This window comes from Lynx canadensis, chromosome D4 (genome assembly GCF_007474595.2).
Source record: "Lynx canadensis isolate LIC74 chromosome D4, mLynCan4.pri.v2, whole genome shotgun sequence".
Lineage (NCBI taxonomy): Eukaryota > Metazoa > Chordata > Mammalia > Carnivora > Felidae > Lynx > Lynx canadensis.
Genome location: NC_044315.2, coordinates 86788001 through 86803347, shown reverse-complemented (window position 1 = coordinate 86803347; position 15347 = coordinate 86788001). Strand labels below are relative to the sequence as shown.

The following is a 15347-nucleotide window of genomic DNA, read 5'->3' as shown; positions in this document are numbered from 1 at the left end:
CTTCCAGGTCAGGCAGTTTCTGTGGTGTCACCCTGCCCCTCTGGTGGCCTGTTGTCCCGTCCCTCCATAGTGCATGCCAGTGCCCCCAGTCCTCCCTCCAGGCTGAGTTGGTGGCCCTGCCCCCCTAGTGGGCAGAGCAGGCTTCCTAGAATAAGGACCTGTGAGCCCCCCGGTGCTTTCCCAGTAGGCCTGGGAAAGGGTGAGGCCTTTCTTTGCCACTCCTCACAGCACACTAGCAATGGCTGGGCCCTTCCCCACCCCTGCATCCCAGGGTTTAAGCCTTCACCTTCTCCTGAACTCCACAAAGAACACAAGCCGACAGAGGACAGTTTCCCATTGTCCAGAAATGGGTTTTATTCTCAGCCAAGAGACAGCAAGACGTGGTAGTCAGGGAACCACACAGCTGCCAGTATGGCACCCCCGTGCTCGACTGGGGGAGGGACGGAAAGGTGGCTGTCCACGGGCTGGGCATGATGGGGAGGCTCATCAGAGGTGGCACACGCTGGAGACGGGGATGTCAGGGTGACAGTGTTCCCTTGTAGTTGGGCCACAAGACTCCTCAGGGACAGCATGGTGATTGATTCCCAACACTAGCGGCGAGGCTGTGGTGGCCGTGTGTGTGTGTGTGTGTGTGTGTGTATGTATATATATATGAATATTTATAGATATTTATAGAATGGGGTAGGAGCAATACCACAGAGGGGGCACAAGTTTTCACCAACATCACGCCTGGATGTGTCAGCTCACCACTACAACAGACTAAGTCACAGATGAAGGGGGAGGCTTTGGGGCTGGGGAGCCACTGTCAAGTCACAGAACAGCCGTCCAGGCAGGCTTGGAAAGGGAGGTCTCCGAGGAACAGAGGGATCTGGTTAGAGGTCGAAGGGGGGCCTGGGGCTCTCAGGACGGGATGGACTTGCCTGACCCGATCGGCTGGCAGTTGGAGAGAAAGCAAAGAGAGAACGGAGAGAAGGAGGGAGAGAACTGGTAAGGCAAGCGATGCCAAGCCCGGTGGGGCAGGAGGGGAGGGCAGGGGGAGAAAAGGAAGCTGCGGGTGTGGGCAAGGGTTCTGGAATGGAGGAGAGAGATGAGAAAGGGAAGGTGGGAGAACTGGAGATGAATGGGGGCCACAGCTTCCCCAGGGTCTGGGGTGGAGGTCAAGGCAGCCCCCCCCCCCCCCCGCCACGCACGCTGGTCTCTCATACACCACCAGGCAGTGCACCCACAGCTCCAGACACATGCTCGGCCCCTCTGCCTTCCCTCTTTTTGTGGCCCCCTTGTCTTCCAACGTACTGGCCCAGGGCCACCCCTAGCCTTGGAGTGTGGGGCCGCGTGCCCTGTGGCCACAGCTACCAGTCCTCATGGAGAGAGACAGGAGAAAGAACACTGTTTGAGCCAGGAGGGCGAAGCTAAAAGGATGGCTGGAGGGGGCACTGGACACCCCTCTGGGCGGGCAGAAAGCCCGGAGTCCTCGGAAGGGACCCTGGGGAGGCAGGGAGGTCAGGCAGCCGGATGCCAGTTGGCCACAGGCTTATAAGTCTAAGAGGGGAGCCTCAGCTGGTCGGGGGACCACAGGTCGCGTAGGTGAGGCTGGGCCCTTCCTGCTGGGGAAAAGCAGAAGAGCAAGAGTCAGCGGCAGGGGCAGAGTGACAGGCGGGTCACTGGGTGAATGTGCGGCCCAGACAGGGTGGGACTCGGAGAAGTTGACTAGGCTCAGGTCAGTGGACACTGTTGTCCCCTTGGCTGAAAAGTGTAGGTCACCCCTAGGAGGAACAGGCCCAAGCCCATGAGCCCGTGGACGGGCTATGGTGCTTCGTCTAGGGCCGAGGACGCTGTGGTTTGTAGTGTGCCTTCACAGGCGTGACAACACCAAGGAGGTAGGGGAAGGGGCCGTGTGACCCTGCCTCACCTGTGAGGTGTGGACAGGGCCCTCCAGCTTTCAGAAATCAGCACATAACCGGAGCCTTGGCCCCAGATTGCTGCTCAATCGCTGGCTATCTGATAGAGGAGATGGGGCTCCGACCTCCTCTGCCCTATCGTGGATTCGGTTCCCAGAGCTCCTTGCCCCAACAGCACAGCTCAGATGGGGGAATGAGCGTGGCATCCCCAGGATGAAGTTCCAAGGCCTCTGGCTGTCTGAGTCCAGCCCCACGCACAACGACGCCCGCCCCCTCCGAGTTCCCTGCCTCTACACCATAAACCGTGAGCTCTCTGCCCTCCCTGACGGCTCCAGAGAGCACCCATGTCTGCCAGCCTGGGTGCGGAGCCTGTCCCAAGAGCTCCCCAGGCTCAGCCATGGAGGTCTTGAGCAGTGGCACTGAGTCCCGAGGCTCGCTGAGAAGGGAGGTGAGAGAGCCAGCTGGCAGCAAGGACAGAAAGAGGAAAGAATAAGTCTGGAGCTGCAGAAGGGAGAGGGAGGGGAGCCTGGCTCTGAGGTCCCGGGTGCGCCCCCCAATGTGGAGCTGGTGCAGCGGGGGGCAGACACACCGTTCATGCAGCAGGCAGAGAGGCATGTATGTACCTACCGTGGCTGACGCTCCTCAGGGGTCACTGATAGTGATTCTGAAAGACAGCACGAAATCAACATGGCAGTTCACACGCACGGACGGGGCAGGCCTGGGGGGGTGGGGTCACGCACACGCACACGCCCGGGCGTGCACACACATGCTGTGAGGCCCCCTGGCCCCGCATGCACACGCTGACACATGCCCACAAACAACACGCACACGTACACACCTCCCCCGCCTCCCGCTGCCCAGCACCCTCACTGGCCGGCACGTGCAGCACGGATCCGGGGCATGCAGCCACTCGGCACATTGAAGCACACGCGCGGGCTGAGTCACAACACAGAAGCTCGCCCGGACACAGGAGGCGTTTGCACCAGCTCCCTGCACACTCGTGCCTGGCGTGCTCAGAGGGCCACCTGCAGTGCTCCGTAAGGGACAGGTCTTGCTTTCTCAGGGTCCAGCTGTCATTTCTCTGCCCAAGAACCTCCCAGGGCTCCCTACTCCCCACAGCATTGAGCCTCAAGAAGACAAACTTCTGTGAACTTTTAAGGTTTTGCAGCCTGCCCCACTGTACTCAGGGCAACCTTTTCTTATTCTTCCTTATTCCGTCTGCACTCTCCTCTGGCCAGCGGCTCTCCTCAATACATCCCCACTAAACCTTCGCCCACACCACCGCTCCATACCCAGATGCCCCTGACTTCTCACCACCTGAGTCTTATCCCAGTCAGCCCCCGGACCTCCCCCATGTCAAGCTGTCTTGAAGCTTCCCAGACTGTTCTCTTCCCCGAGGCAGGGCCGTGACTTGCCAAGTGTTTCCTGTGTGTTGGCAAGACTGGAGTTAGAGCAGGTGCCAGATCTTCCTCTTCCCCTATGTCACACCTCAGCGCGCACCTGGGCGTGCCAAATTCCCTTAAGAATCTGAACACCCAGGGAAGTTAGCAAAGTGTTCCTACAGCCACATTTGCACTTCATGCGGCTTCTCTACAGTCACTGTCTCTCTCCCTCCATCTTCACGCCAACCCTGGGAGAAAGGCAGAATGTTAAGTATCATGTGGTAGAAGGGACACTGAGGCCCTGGGAGGGAAAGTGACTTGCTTACAAGCACAGGGTTAACCAGAACCTCTGGGCTCCAGTCCAGCGCTCTTGACCAATACCATGCTGCCTGCTTTACCCATCTGCTTTGGTCATCAGAGCACCGTGGAAGCAAGTCCCATCTCTGCTTCATTTGGGGTTCATGGAAACTAGACCCACGAAGGCTAGGTCCTACCCTCCAGCCATCTGGAAACACAGGTGGATGCTATTGGTCTGATGTGCTCTTCCTCAGAGAATGTGGCCAGTGGAAACACGGACTGAGATATCAGAACGAGCTTCCTTGAAAAAGGGTCATGAATCAAGAAGGCAAAGCCAAGGGATGAAGTAGAATTCTTTTCCCTGGAAATCTCTGGGAACGGGGCAGCCTTTCACCCACTGCTGCCCCCCACCCACCATGTTGGTCCAGGCCAGGTAGGGGCAGGGGGAAAGAAGAAAGCCATTAGATTGCCCCGTCCCTCCCAGTCCCCTTTCCCAGCTGCTCGGCGTCCTAGCCCCGTGCCTGAGTGCCATTCTTACACTCACACCCGTGTGCACGCCCACACACACATCACACACACCTTGCTGGTCACAGTCACAGCCTGGCCTCTGTTGCTGTGGGCCAGAGGCCAGACACCCCCCTTGGGACAATTCAGAGTCAGGACTCAGAAGGGGGGCATCAGAGTAGCCCTGAGGGTAAGTGAACAAACTCCACATCTGGAGAAGATCTGAGTTCAAATCCCCAGACGTGAGGTGGGTCACTAGGGGCTGGGAGAGAGAAGTGGAGGACGGAATGGAGAACGGCGGAGAGCGAGGAGAAAGGAGGAGGTAGGCAACAGTGGGAGAGAGAAGTGAAAAGGGAGGGAAGCGCCATGCAAGTGCTGGAAAGAAGGGGGCAGGTGGGATGAGTCCCACGGCCCCCTCCGCAGAAACGACCACCTCCGGGACTCAGCGCTCCCTGGGGGGGCAGGCTCCGCCAGCCCTCGGCCACACCTCCCGTAGCTCCGGCACCCACGTCCGAAGCGCCCCGGATGGAGGGGGTCGGCTCTGGCCCCACCTCCCTCCCGGCCACGCCCGCCCGGTGGTCTCTTCCGACGCTTTCAGCCCCTACTCACCTGGGGACCCCGGGCGGGGCGCGGTTGGGGCGCGAGGGCACCTGGGGGGGAGGACCGAAGGGGTCAGGGGAAGCCCCCGGCCTGGAGGGCACGGGGGGCGCCCCCCCCAGGGCGGACCCAGCAGGCGGAGGCCCAGGAGCAGGGCCCCGCGACCCGGGCCGGGCTGGGGGCACGGCGGGGGCTCGGCGCTGCGGAGTGGGGCTGGATGTGGGTGACCTGCGGGCGACAGGGTGCGGAAGACAAGGAAGGGAGAGATGAGCAGCTCCGCCCCACCCTGAGCCCCGCCCCCCAGCCCCGTGCCGGTCACGCCCATGCGCGCAAGCCCCGCCCCGCCCCGCCCTACTCGTTCCCGGAGTTTAAGGCCCGCCTCCGGTGGCTCTAAAGTTCCAGCTCCACCCAGCCCCGCAGCCAGCGCTTCACGGCAAGCCCCGCCCCGCAACAAGCCCCGCCCATCTCTAAGCCCCGCCCCCTGCTCCAGGTGGGAGCCGCTCCGGCGACGCGGGCGCGCCACTGCCCGGTCCCGGCCCTCCTCCCGCGGGCCCCGGGCTGGGGGGCTTTGGGGCCGTGGGGGCCGGCCCTGGTACCTGCGTCCGGCCGGTACGCTCTGCACCTGCAGCCAGGAGTCGTCCACAGGCGGGGGCATGGGCGTGCTGACAGTGGTCGTGTTGATGTCGCCGATGATGCTGAGCGCCTCCTTCAGTGCGTGGTACATGCGCAGCATCTCGTCGCGCCGCTGCGCCTGCTCCGCCGACTCCTCCATCAGTGTGTTCTGGTCCCCGCACGAGTACAGGTTGGCCAGCAGCTCCGAGAAGATGAATTCCTTCGTCTGCGGGCGAGGAAGCGAAGAGAGGACAGGCTGGGCTCTGACGCCTTGTACCACGCTGACTGCGCCGTGGTGTGTGCGCTGGACTGAGAACTCGGGGCCGGGGGAGAGGGAAGTGTCCTGGCTTTGCCGCCACCTGAACTCGGAGATCTCCCCCGCCCGCCACTTCCCCGTCTCCGTCCTTGCTCTTTCCTCAGATAGTCCAGAGAGGAAAAGTGACCTGTTCCAAGTCATAGATTGGGGAGGGCTCCCAGGGCCTATCATGCAACCAGGACACCTAGTTGTTCAGCTTTTTTTCGGTCTCCGTTTCCCCATCTGTAAAATGGGGCATTTTCACCCTGTCCAAGGACTTGCATGCTCCACTGGGCCAAAATAAGGTGGATGACAGTTTAAATTTTCTGAGCCCTTGAGTGACAGGTGTAAATGTGTGTTTGGATTGGATGAAATGTGTCTGTGTGTGTAGGGGGTTGGGGGGGGGAGTTAATGTTCTCCTTAAACTCCGCAGGTGCTACCTGGCCCAGGCTCTGGGATATTCACGGAGAGGCACTGAGGTTTTTTATGCCACAGGCCTGTGTCTTACTTACTCATTCGTTATTCAGTGATGTGCTGAGCACCTACTATGTGCCAGGCACTGCGTTACTCTGTTCTTTTTATCCCTTTAATTCTCAACTCTGTTATTATCCATATTGTACATACAAGGGAGCAGAGGCTCAGAGAGGGTAGTTTACTGAAAGTCAAACAGAATTTGTGGCAAAGCCAGGATTCAAACACAGTACTAATTCTCTGGCAGCCATGCTTTTCTTCACTGAGCCATGGATGGTAGTGGTTCTCTGGGGTATGTATTTTTTTTTTCCACGTTTATTTATTTTTGGGACAGAGAGAGACAGAGCATGAACGGGGGAGGGGCAGAGAGAGAGGGAGACACAGAATCGGAAACAGGCTCCAGGCTCTGAGCCATCAGCCCAGAGCCCGACGAGGGGCTCGAACTCCCGGACCGCGAGATCGTGACCTGGCTGAAGTCGGACGCTTAACCGACTGCGCCACCCAGGCGCCCCCTCTGGGGTATGTATTTTAAAACACGGTCTGGGACTTCTCAAAAGATGTGATTCCTAGTCCCTTTTGGAAAACATTTAAGAACATTTGTAGTGACTTGGATATGTGAATCTACAAAATAATACAAGGAACTCACATTTTATTTCTTTTGGACAGCTCTGGCGTGGCCCTATACCTACCTCTCTAGACCTGGTCCCATGGGACTGGCCTGTGCCTCCCCGGGGCCAACCTGGCTGCTGCTTCCCTGGTCCCAAAAGAGCACCCACCGCCCACGAAGCGTTGCACCCACATTGTTGATCATGAGATGCATGATGGTCTTCGGCATGAGGTCCCTCACGGTCTTGTTAACGATGGCCATGTATGAGTCCACCAGGTTCCGGATGGTCTCCACCTGCCGCTCTAGCTGTGGGTCCATGGAGTGCATGAAGTTGTCCGAACCATTCTCCTCAGTCTCGCTGGCCTGCCATTGAGAATAGAGGGCATTAGGGTGGCTGGGCTCTCGCAGCCAGGTTCTAGGCACCCCCAGGGGCTTGGCCCCTCCCTCCAAGGGTGGCCTGGAACACTGAGGCGCACAGAACAAATGGCCTGCACACACAGATGCCAACTCCCCCAAACGCTCTGCATCTGGGCTCTGCCCAGTGCCTCTGAAGACCCCAGACCTGTTCAGTCTTATCTCGGCTCTCAGTCTAGTGCCTAGAATTTGCCTCAGTTTCCCAGTCCATCGATTAGGAAAGGCTTTCCAAGGTCCCTTCCTGATTCTAAAGACCTGGCCGGAGCTGCGGCCAGGCTGGAGACACCTGGCTGAAGGCGAGGGAGGGGCACACTCACTTTCTCCTTGTCCTGGGAGGCCCACGCCAAAGCCACAGAGATCACGCCACCAGCATTGCCACCGCCGCCGCCACCAGCAAGCAGAGCCGGAGCAGACACACACAGAGAGGAGAAGGGGAGTGAACTCAGGGCACCCTACCCCCACTCTAAAGCAACTCTAGACACCAGGGAAAGAGAGGAGGAAAGTGAAGTAGCCACAAGAAACCACCATTATATGCAGGGGATGCGCGAAATGCCAACGGGGCAGAGGAGGGGGCAGAGGAGGGTCACGTAAAACCAGCATTGGAGGACGGGAGGAAGGCTTAACTCTGATCCCACCCCAGGACAGGTAGGGGGAGGATCTGTGCTGTTTCTGAGCCCGTAAGGGCTGAGGCTGGTGACCCAGGTGGCTTGGCCCCCTCCCGGCACTACCACTCACCCCAACGCGCTCCGGATACACGCCAGCCCTCAGGAAGGAGGCCTTCCAGCTGTCCACCTCCTCCTGTGTCTCACAGGCCAGTTCCAGCTGCCGATAATCCTTGTAGACATTCCTGCAAGGGCAGGCAGGGAGGGGAAAAGGCATGAAACCCACTCACCCAGGTGGTTAAGGGCATGCATGGATGGGGGGGGGCGGTCATCATGCCTGGGGTCCAGTCCTGCCTCTCTCACTTCTCAGCTGTGTGACCCTGGGCAATCCTCCTCTCTCCAAGCTTCAGTTTCCTTGTCTAGAAGATGGGTTAATAATGACTCCTACCGCCCTGGGTCACTGTCAGGATTCAGTGAAACCAGCAGTACGATGCTCTAAGAAAAAGGGGGACTGAGCCCCTCATAAGAGGGGCATCCCTGACCAGGCAGCCCCCAGTGGCTCCCTCCCTGGCCCTCTGGGGACCTCCCTGATGGCAACTGTGCTGAACCTTCATCTCGAGGGAGGTGAAGCCCACAGGAGTCAGCCCTGGCTTGGGAGGGGAGAGACCCGGTATTGTCACGGACCCCACTGGACACTGAACAACAAGAAGGGGACCAGGCCTGATGGGCTTTTCTTCATCCCAGTGCCCGGCAGAGTCTATGCAGAACAGGCACTAACCCACTAACCGAATGACTGGAAGGTGGGGGGGGGGGCGGTGGAAGGGGGAAGGAGATTTTGATATGAAGTCCAGCACCGAGTAGGGACTGGGTAAATATCTGTCAAATGAATGACGCGCTGTGGGGCTCAGGGCAGGGTCCCTCCCCTCTCTGCCCAGTGAGGCTGGTTTGGGGCTTGCAGGGTCTGGGGACCCACCTCTGCTCAGTGTTAAAGAGGGCAAAGATGTGCTTGCTCGACATGAAACCTTTCTCCACATCCCGCAGCTTCAGGTTGTCCACGGAAAGCATGTATTTCTTCTCTTTCTCCTGCGGATAGAGATGGGAGCAACGGTGAGGGGGGGCCGCGCCTCACGTCCGAAGAACACTCTGTGCTGGGGGCGGGGGGCTGGGGCTGCGGACCCCCAGAGTGGCCCCGGGCTTCTGGGCCCCAGGGCCCCCTGCACTGAACAGGTGCTGTCTGAAGAGAGCTGGAGCCCTGGGCCTGCTGAGCACCTCTGGTGCCCAATGACCTTTAAGCCGTTCCCAAGAGCGCAGGGTGGCAAGGCTGAGGGTGGGTGCCAGTCCCACCCCAAGCAAGCCCTGGATGCAGTCCAGGCCGGCCCCAGCCAGGGACCCCGCCCTCAAAGCCTCTCTCCCCGCCGGCCCGGCCAAAGGAGACCTGCTTCGGATAAGCTGCTGACTTCATTTCCTGACTGTGGAGACAGAGAGACAGAGAAGGGGGGGCCGCCGGCAGCCCCGGCGGCTTCAAAGGGCCGGCTCAGCCCACGCCCCCCAACCCACCCATGTGTTAGCAATCAGGCGCACGGCACAGACCCGGAGGTGGTACGCCTGTGTGTGCAACGTGTGTGTGGCCGTGTGCCTGTGCGAACGCACGCCGGCCCGAGCACGTACGCTGTCACCACCGTGTGTCAAGGCGGATGTGTGCACGCTTTTGTAGATGCGGGTGGCAACTGTAAATACCTGTGTCGTACGGAGCGTGCCCGCGGGCCACACTGTGGGCACACACATTTGCGTGCCTGTGGCCTGTTTAATAGGATTGGTTTGGCCGGAGCCCTCTGGGAGGAGTGATGTGTATCTGTGGATGCGCATGTGGGCGCCAGGCCGACGTGCACGCGCGTGTGTGCCTGCCATGGGCTGAGATCTGTCTGTAGGTTGCTACGTTCAAGGGAAGGCCCGGGGATCTGCGGACGAGATAGTCCAGGATGGGGCTCTGGGAGGAGGACAAGGGTTTCTGCTGCCGGCACCCCACTTGCCCACACCACGGGACCCATGCTGTGACCGGGGGTGGGGTGTGGGGGGCGGGCCGGGATGTCTATGTGGGTCTCAGGGACTCAGGGCTTGGGCACGAGCCTCGACCAGGACCACGGGTCAGGGGCTGGGTTTAGGAGGACCCTGCTCCCAGTCCTGCCCACCTCCTTCTGCCCCCCCCCCCCGCCCCTGCCTGGCCCATCCAGCCACATAAAGCCTTCTTTATGCCAGGCGGGTGGCCAGGAGCCCCAGAGGGCGGCTGGGGGAGGAGAGGAGGAAGTTGCACACACGGCCAGGGAACATCTGGAAGCGTTCGAGGGAGGCCCCGCCACCACCCGCCCTGCCGCCCTGCCTGCGCTCTGGGGTTGGACTCTAGGTAGGAGCGGCCTCCTCCCCCCACCCCTCCCTTCCTGCTGGCCGGCCCCCTCCCCAGGCCCCTCCTTCCCAGCCACAGCTCCCGCTCACCCCTGCCACGTCAAAGGAGGCAGAAGGGGAGTCGGGAGCAGAGAGGGGACCACGGGCTGGCTGGGCTGGGGCTGGGGGGCCTTGGATCTCTAGGAGACGGGGCCGAAGCTCCCACCCGACCGACAGACACTGCTGCCTGGATGGATCAGAGGACACCTCCACTCCGTCTACCCAGTGTTTAGACTATCTGTTCAGGACTCCCAAATTGTACAGTAGTCTGCACATTGGTTAGGCTGGGCTGGGTTAGACCCTCGGCACCGCCGCTGGAGAGCTGGACCGACCCCCACACGCCATCCCAGAACCGGAGTCTGGAGACCGGGCAGGGGACTGAGGGGGGGGGCGGGTTGGGAGGGATGCTGGGAGGAGGTGCAGAGGGAAGGGGGGGTACCCTGCTGTGAGACGGGATGTGGGTGCTGACGGGTGGCAGAGGAAGAAATGAGAAGCTGGGGGGTCAGCGAGGGCTGGGGGTTTGGGCAGCCGCCTGTCTGCCCAGAGGGCCACCCAAGTCCCAAAGGCCAGAGGGCTGGCGGCTGGGGTAGAGAGGGGGACAGATCACGCTCCTCACAGCCCAGACCACCTCCATGTCCCCCAGGTGTTCTAGTGCAAAACTCCGCTCACATCCAACACACACACACACACACACACACGAACTCAACGACTCGACACGCACACCCCCCACAACTCAGGCACATACATTCCCACACCCAAACTAAAATCACACATCTGTGACTCCTGCACATCTCACGCACACACACGTGCGCGCACACGCGCACCCTCACCATGGAACACCGGCCCTCTCCCATCCTTACGTCCCAAGTACATGCATATTGTTCCCCGTGCACACCCTCCCTCCTCAAGTCCATCTGCCACATACACGCACCTTCACTTATACACCGAGCACAGGCGCACACGCCCCAGAGTCAGACCTCAGGCACACACCGTCTGCCCCCAACCACACCTAGATGCTTACACCCCAAACGCTCTCCCACAACCCCCCCCCAACATCCACCAGCCTCGCACACCCCGCCTCCCGGCATTCGCTGCCCACCCCCACCCCGCCCACACCAACTCAGCACGGCTCCCACAGGCGACCCCACTCGAATGTGCACACAAAGCTCAATGAGACCCCGTCACGGGAGGACAGGGCCCCTCTTGGATACATTTCCCTGCAGTGTAGCCCTCAGCCCCAGGTCACACGGTCCCCTGGCCCCGTATGAGGAGCCCAACATAAGGGCACCAGGAGTTCTGGGGCCAGCGGTCAGCACCCCCGGCCCACGAGGGGTCTAGGTAGCCTGCCTGAGCGACAGAGCAGGAAGCGACCCCCCCCCACCTCGTCACGCCACCTCACACTCCCTCCCTTCCAGGGGCCCCATGCTCCGGGAGAGGCCAGCGTTGGGGTAATGAGGTCCAGATGGCTTGGCGCCCCAGCCAGTGACGACAGAGGGCCCGGCCCAAGATGGGGGGGGGGGGGCTTGCCCGGGATGACTTGGAGGGGGCGGGGATCAAGGAGGGGGCTCGGAGACCAAAATCACAGCCCCCACCCCAGCCCCACTCCCCCACCGAGAGCGCCCTCTCCTCTAAAAGCTTCCTCAGGAAGAGGGTCCCCTCCCCCACTCTGTGGCCAGCTGGAGTTCATTACTGCAAGCCCCCCCGCCCCCCCAGCCCTCCCTATTCTCTCTGGTCACCTCTGGAATCCAGATGTGGAAGCCAAATAGACTCATTCTTAAAGGAGACCAGCAGCAGGGGAGGGAGACGGCAGGGGCTCTGTCTGCCCCTGTGGGCAAGGAGGGGTTTTCCGTGGCTCCTCTACAGGGCCCCATCACTCCTGGTCCTTCAGCCTCGAGGCATCTGGGGCACCTCCTCTGCACCGACAGGGTCTGGGGGACTGGGGTGCAGGGGTTAACAGGGCGTCTGGCAGCTGGACGTGTGTGTGTCATAGGCCTGCGGGGGCCACGGGGGAGGCGGCGCGCCCTTGGAGCAGGAAAACAGGAAGGCCACAGGGCTGGTGGGGTCAGGGGGGTGCCCAGCACCCCTGCCCACCCTCTCCAGGGCGCTGAGCCCCAGGCTCCCCGATCCTGATAAGCCATCTTCTCTGTCCAGCCTGGATGAGCTCCCGGGATTGCCTGGATCTTTGCAGCCCAACTCCATCCAAGGGTCTTTGATGGGATTAAAAAAAACCCGTTTGCTGGGTGGTTCGGTCTACTCCTAGCCCAGGGTGTCTGAGCCTCACCCCCTGACCAGTGGCTCTTTCCTTACCTCGTCATCCTTATACCAGGACAGATTCTCGGCCGTCAGCACAAACCAGTACTCCTTGGAGCCCCCCTTCATGATGCCAATGTTGTTGATGGTCAGCCAGCCCTTCCGGATGACCTGGAGGGTGAGAGGGCAGGAGGTCAGTGGGCAGAGGCCCGGATTCCCTGCGGAGGATGGGGTAGGCAAAGAGAGGTGCTCAAAAGCCCGCCCCTCTTCTAGCTCTTGGAGGCCTGGCCGGTCAGAGCAGGCCAGACCTGCTCTGGTTTGAACCACAAGTGAACAGACTGGAAGAGGCAGGAAGGCAGAGGTCGGGTCGGGATAAAGAGCCTTTTGATAGTTAGAGCCACCTGAGTAGGGGACTGGTAGCCTTCGTAGGGGATGAGCTCCCCACTGCTCAAAGTGTGGAGTCGAGTTGAGGTGGCCAACTGGGCCACACGATTCTGAAGGTCTCTTCAGCTTGAGATGCACCTTATTGTAAGACTTGTTTCTGACCTCAGGGACTTCGCACACGCTGCTGCCGCCTCTGCCTAGAACGCACTACCCCTCCTGTTTGTCTGTCAAATTCCTATGCGCGCCCCCCCCCCCCCCCCCCCCCCCCAGGCATCAGCTCAGGAGTCACATTCTCAGGTGGGCCCTCCCTGGCCCCCAGTAGGAGTCAGGACCCCCACTATAGTCTTATTGTCTTTTATCACTCCCTTCTGTGACAATGGCTGATATTCAAAATTGTGTGTGTGTCTGTGAGAGAGAGAGAGAGAGAGAGAGAGAGAGAGACATCATCTCTTGATGCCTGTCTTGCTAAATTGTGAGCTCTCTAAAAGCTCACTGGTATATTCCAGCACCTTGCAGTGTGCTTGGCAGGCAGAAAGTGATCAATAAACATCTGTGACATGAACGCACGAATGCAACAGAAGTAGGGTTCTCCGGGTCTCTGGCCCCAGGCTCTGGACAGGAGTGGGGTGTTGGGGAGTGGGAGCAAGGGGAAGGGCTGAGCACGAACTGAACAGGCCCCTTTGTCCCTGGGGAGCCCAGAGTAACAGGCAAAGGTCTCTTTTCACTGTAGGAAGCTGCTGTCCCCGAGACCATCCTGAGCCATCACCGCAGACCAGGGCCTGCAGATTCTACTCCAAGGTCAAGGCCACCAAGTAGACCCTAGCGGTGGGCCATCCTGAGTGTGAGGAAGCTTCTTCTGCTCCATCCCCTGGCCCTGACCTCCCTGGCTTTTCTAAGCATCCAGAGAAGACAAGAGGAGCCTGGGGCTCGCAGGAAAGCCCTCTGGGGTCAGGCCCACTTCTGAGGCCCCCCAGACCCTCCTGGAGCCTTCCTTGACCCTCTCTGGCTTCCCCAAGAACCTTGCAGAGAACCCAAGTCACGCAGTGGATCAATAGTGGCGTAGCTGTCTTAGCCTTTAACAGAAACAAGAGAGCCAGGTGCCCCATGATCCTTCTTCCACCCTGTCCCGGTTCGGTGAGGATCCCCCCGGTGTCTTGTCACTGTCTTCAGAATTGAGTCCAAATGCCACGCCCCGGCACTCCATACCCCAGGATCTGACCAGCAGACCTTGTCATGCTACTTCCTGCTGACTTGCAGCCTTCGTCCTCCCTCGGCCACCCCCAGCTCTGCCAAACCTCCTTCCAGAGCCCCTGCACCAGAGACCTCCTGCTCTTCCAGCTCCCACCCTGCCTGGGTCCTGACTGCAGGCTCAGGTCTCCAAGGGACAGGACCAAGGTCTGACTCCTGTCCAGGGACCAGCACAGCGTAGACGCCACCGAGCGTTTCCTGAACCGAATTGCCCTGGGATATTACATTCATCAGTGCCTTCATTCTAGTGAGCACCTACTGTGTGCCAGGCCCTGGGCTGAGGGCTGAGAATGTGCTGATGGACAAGACAGACCCGGCCCTTTCCCTCATGGGGTTTGAGAAGGAACCAGATATGAAGCCAATAATCACACAAACACCTAGATTATTGTAAAGAAACTATGGCCTCTGGAAAATTCCAGATTATGGCTTGTGTGTACAGGTGAGGATGAGAAGTGGTGTTTCAGCAGAGATCTGAAGGGCAGAAGAAGGCAAAGAGGGACATGTTTCTTGATATTTCACTCATCTCTTTACTCAACTCTCTGGTAGAGATGGCTACCTTAAAAATAGATTTCTCTCTCATCCATCCATCCATCCAACAGATATTTAAGGAGCACCTAATGATTTCCAGGCCCCCACCAGCCATTTTCACTCACCCAGCCCACATGATCTACCTCTGACTGAAGTAGATACTTAGCTCATGCACGCTGATGGGTAGGCTGATGGGCTCTGTGTATGGCTAAGCCTTGCCTCTGGACTGAGATCGTGTGTGGACACCCATGTGCTGGTGTGTGCAAGCAGCTCAGGCCAGGGTGCCCTTTCCCCCCCCGTGTGTCCCCACTACAAATGGGCCCCCTCCTCCCCCTCACTACATAAGCCAAGAGCCCCAGTCCTGGTACTCACCAGAATCTCATCCTGCAAAGAGGTAACCATAGCAACCACGAGAAGCATCGGGAGAGAGGAGAGAGGGTTACTGAGGCAGAGTGGGAGGCTTGTGGCTGGCAGCTGACAGGCTCCCTGGCCCCTGTGAGACCCTTCCCCTCGGGGGGAGGGGACTCTCAGAGCTTGGCGTCCGTCCGGCACCCTCCATCCTTCCGGCTGGGGCACTGGGGTTCACTCACCTGGTTCCCTGAAGCCTTCTTCTTGTTCATCTGGTTGCTCCTCTGCTGAGCACTAATAGGGAGCGAAGGAAGAGCCTCAGAACTTCTCTCAAGAGGCCTTGCTTCAATGCCACTACCCAGTGGGCACCACGCTCAGAGGGTCAGCCCAGCAGGCCTGTGTCCTATACATGCACGCATGCATGCGCGCGCACACACACGCACACACACACACACTCACGGGAGCTGTCAC

The 15347-nt window shown here is 59.9% G+C and overlaps 1 protein-coding gene across 10 annotated transcripts in view; it reads right to left on the bottom strand.

The window, feature by feature from the left end:
- Nucleotides 1–319: 319 nt before the first annotated feature.
- The window catches only part of DNM1 (dynamin 1), a 44343-nt gene continuing 29315 nt past the window's right edge, over nt 320–15347 (bottom strand). For 2 of the 10 annotated variants that reach the window (XM_032595613.1, XM_030293758.2), the window contains exons 13-23: nt 15119–15170; nt 14901–14912; nt 12426–12539; nt 8653–8762; nt 7813–7924; nt 7395–7406; nt 6856–7026; nt 5275–5516; nt 4691–4906; nt 2526–2562; nt 320–1604 (exon numbers count right to left, since the gene is read on the bottom strand). In XM_032595613.1, the coding sequence (XP_032451504.1) occupies nt 2541–2562; nt 4691–4906; nt 5275–5516; nt 6856–7026; nt 7395–7406; nt 7813–7924; nt 8653–8762; nt 12426–12539; nt 14901–14912; nt 15119–15170 (1063 nt within the window). In that variant the 3' untranslated portion in view covers nt 320–1604; nt 2526–2540. Of the gene's footprint in view, nt 1605–2525; nt 2563–3975; nt 3978–4690; nt 4907–5274; nt 5517–6855; nt 7027–7394; nt 7407–7812; nt 7925–8652; nt 8763–12425; nt 12540–14900; nt 14913–15118; nt 15171–15347 lie in introns of those variants that run through there. The other 8 variants (XM_030293755.1, XM_030293754.1, XM_032595615.1 and 5 more) reach the window with 7 other exon arrangements.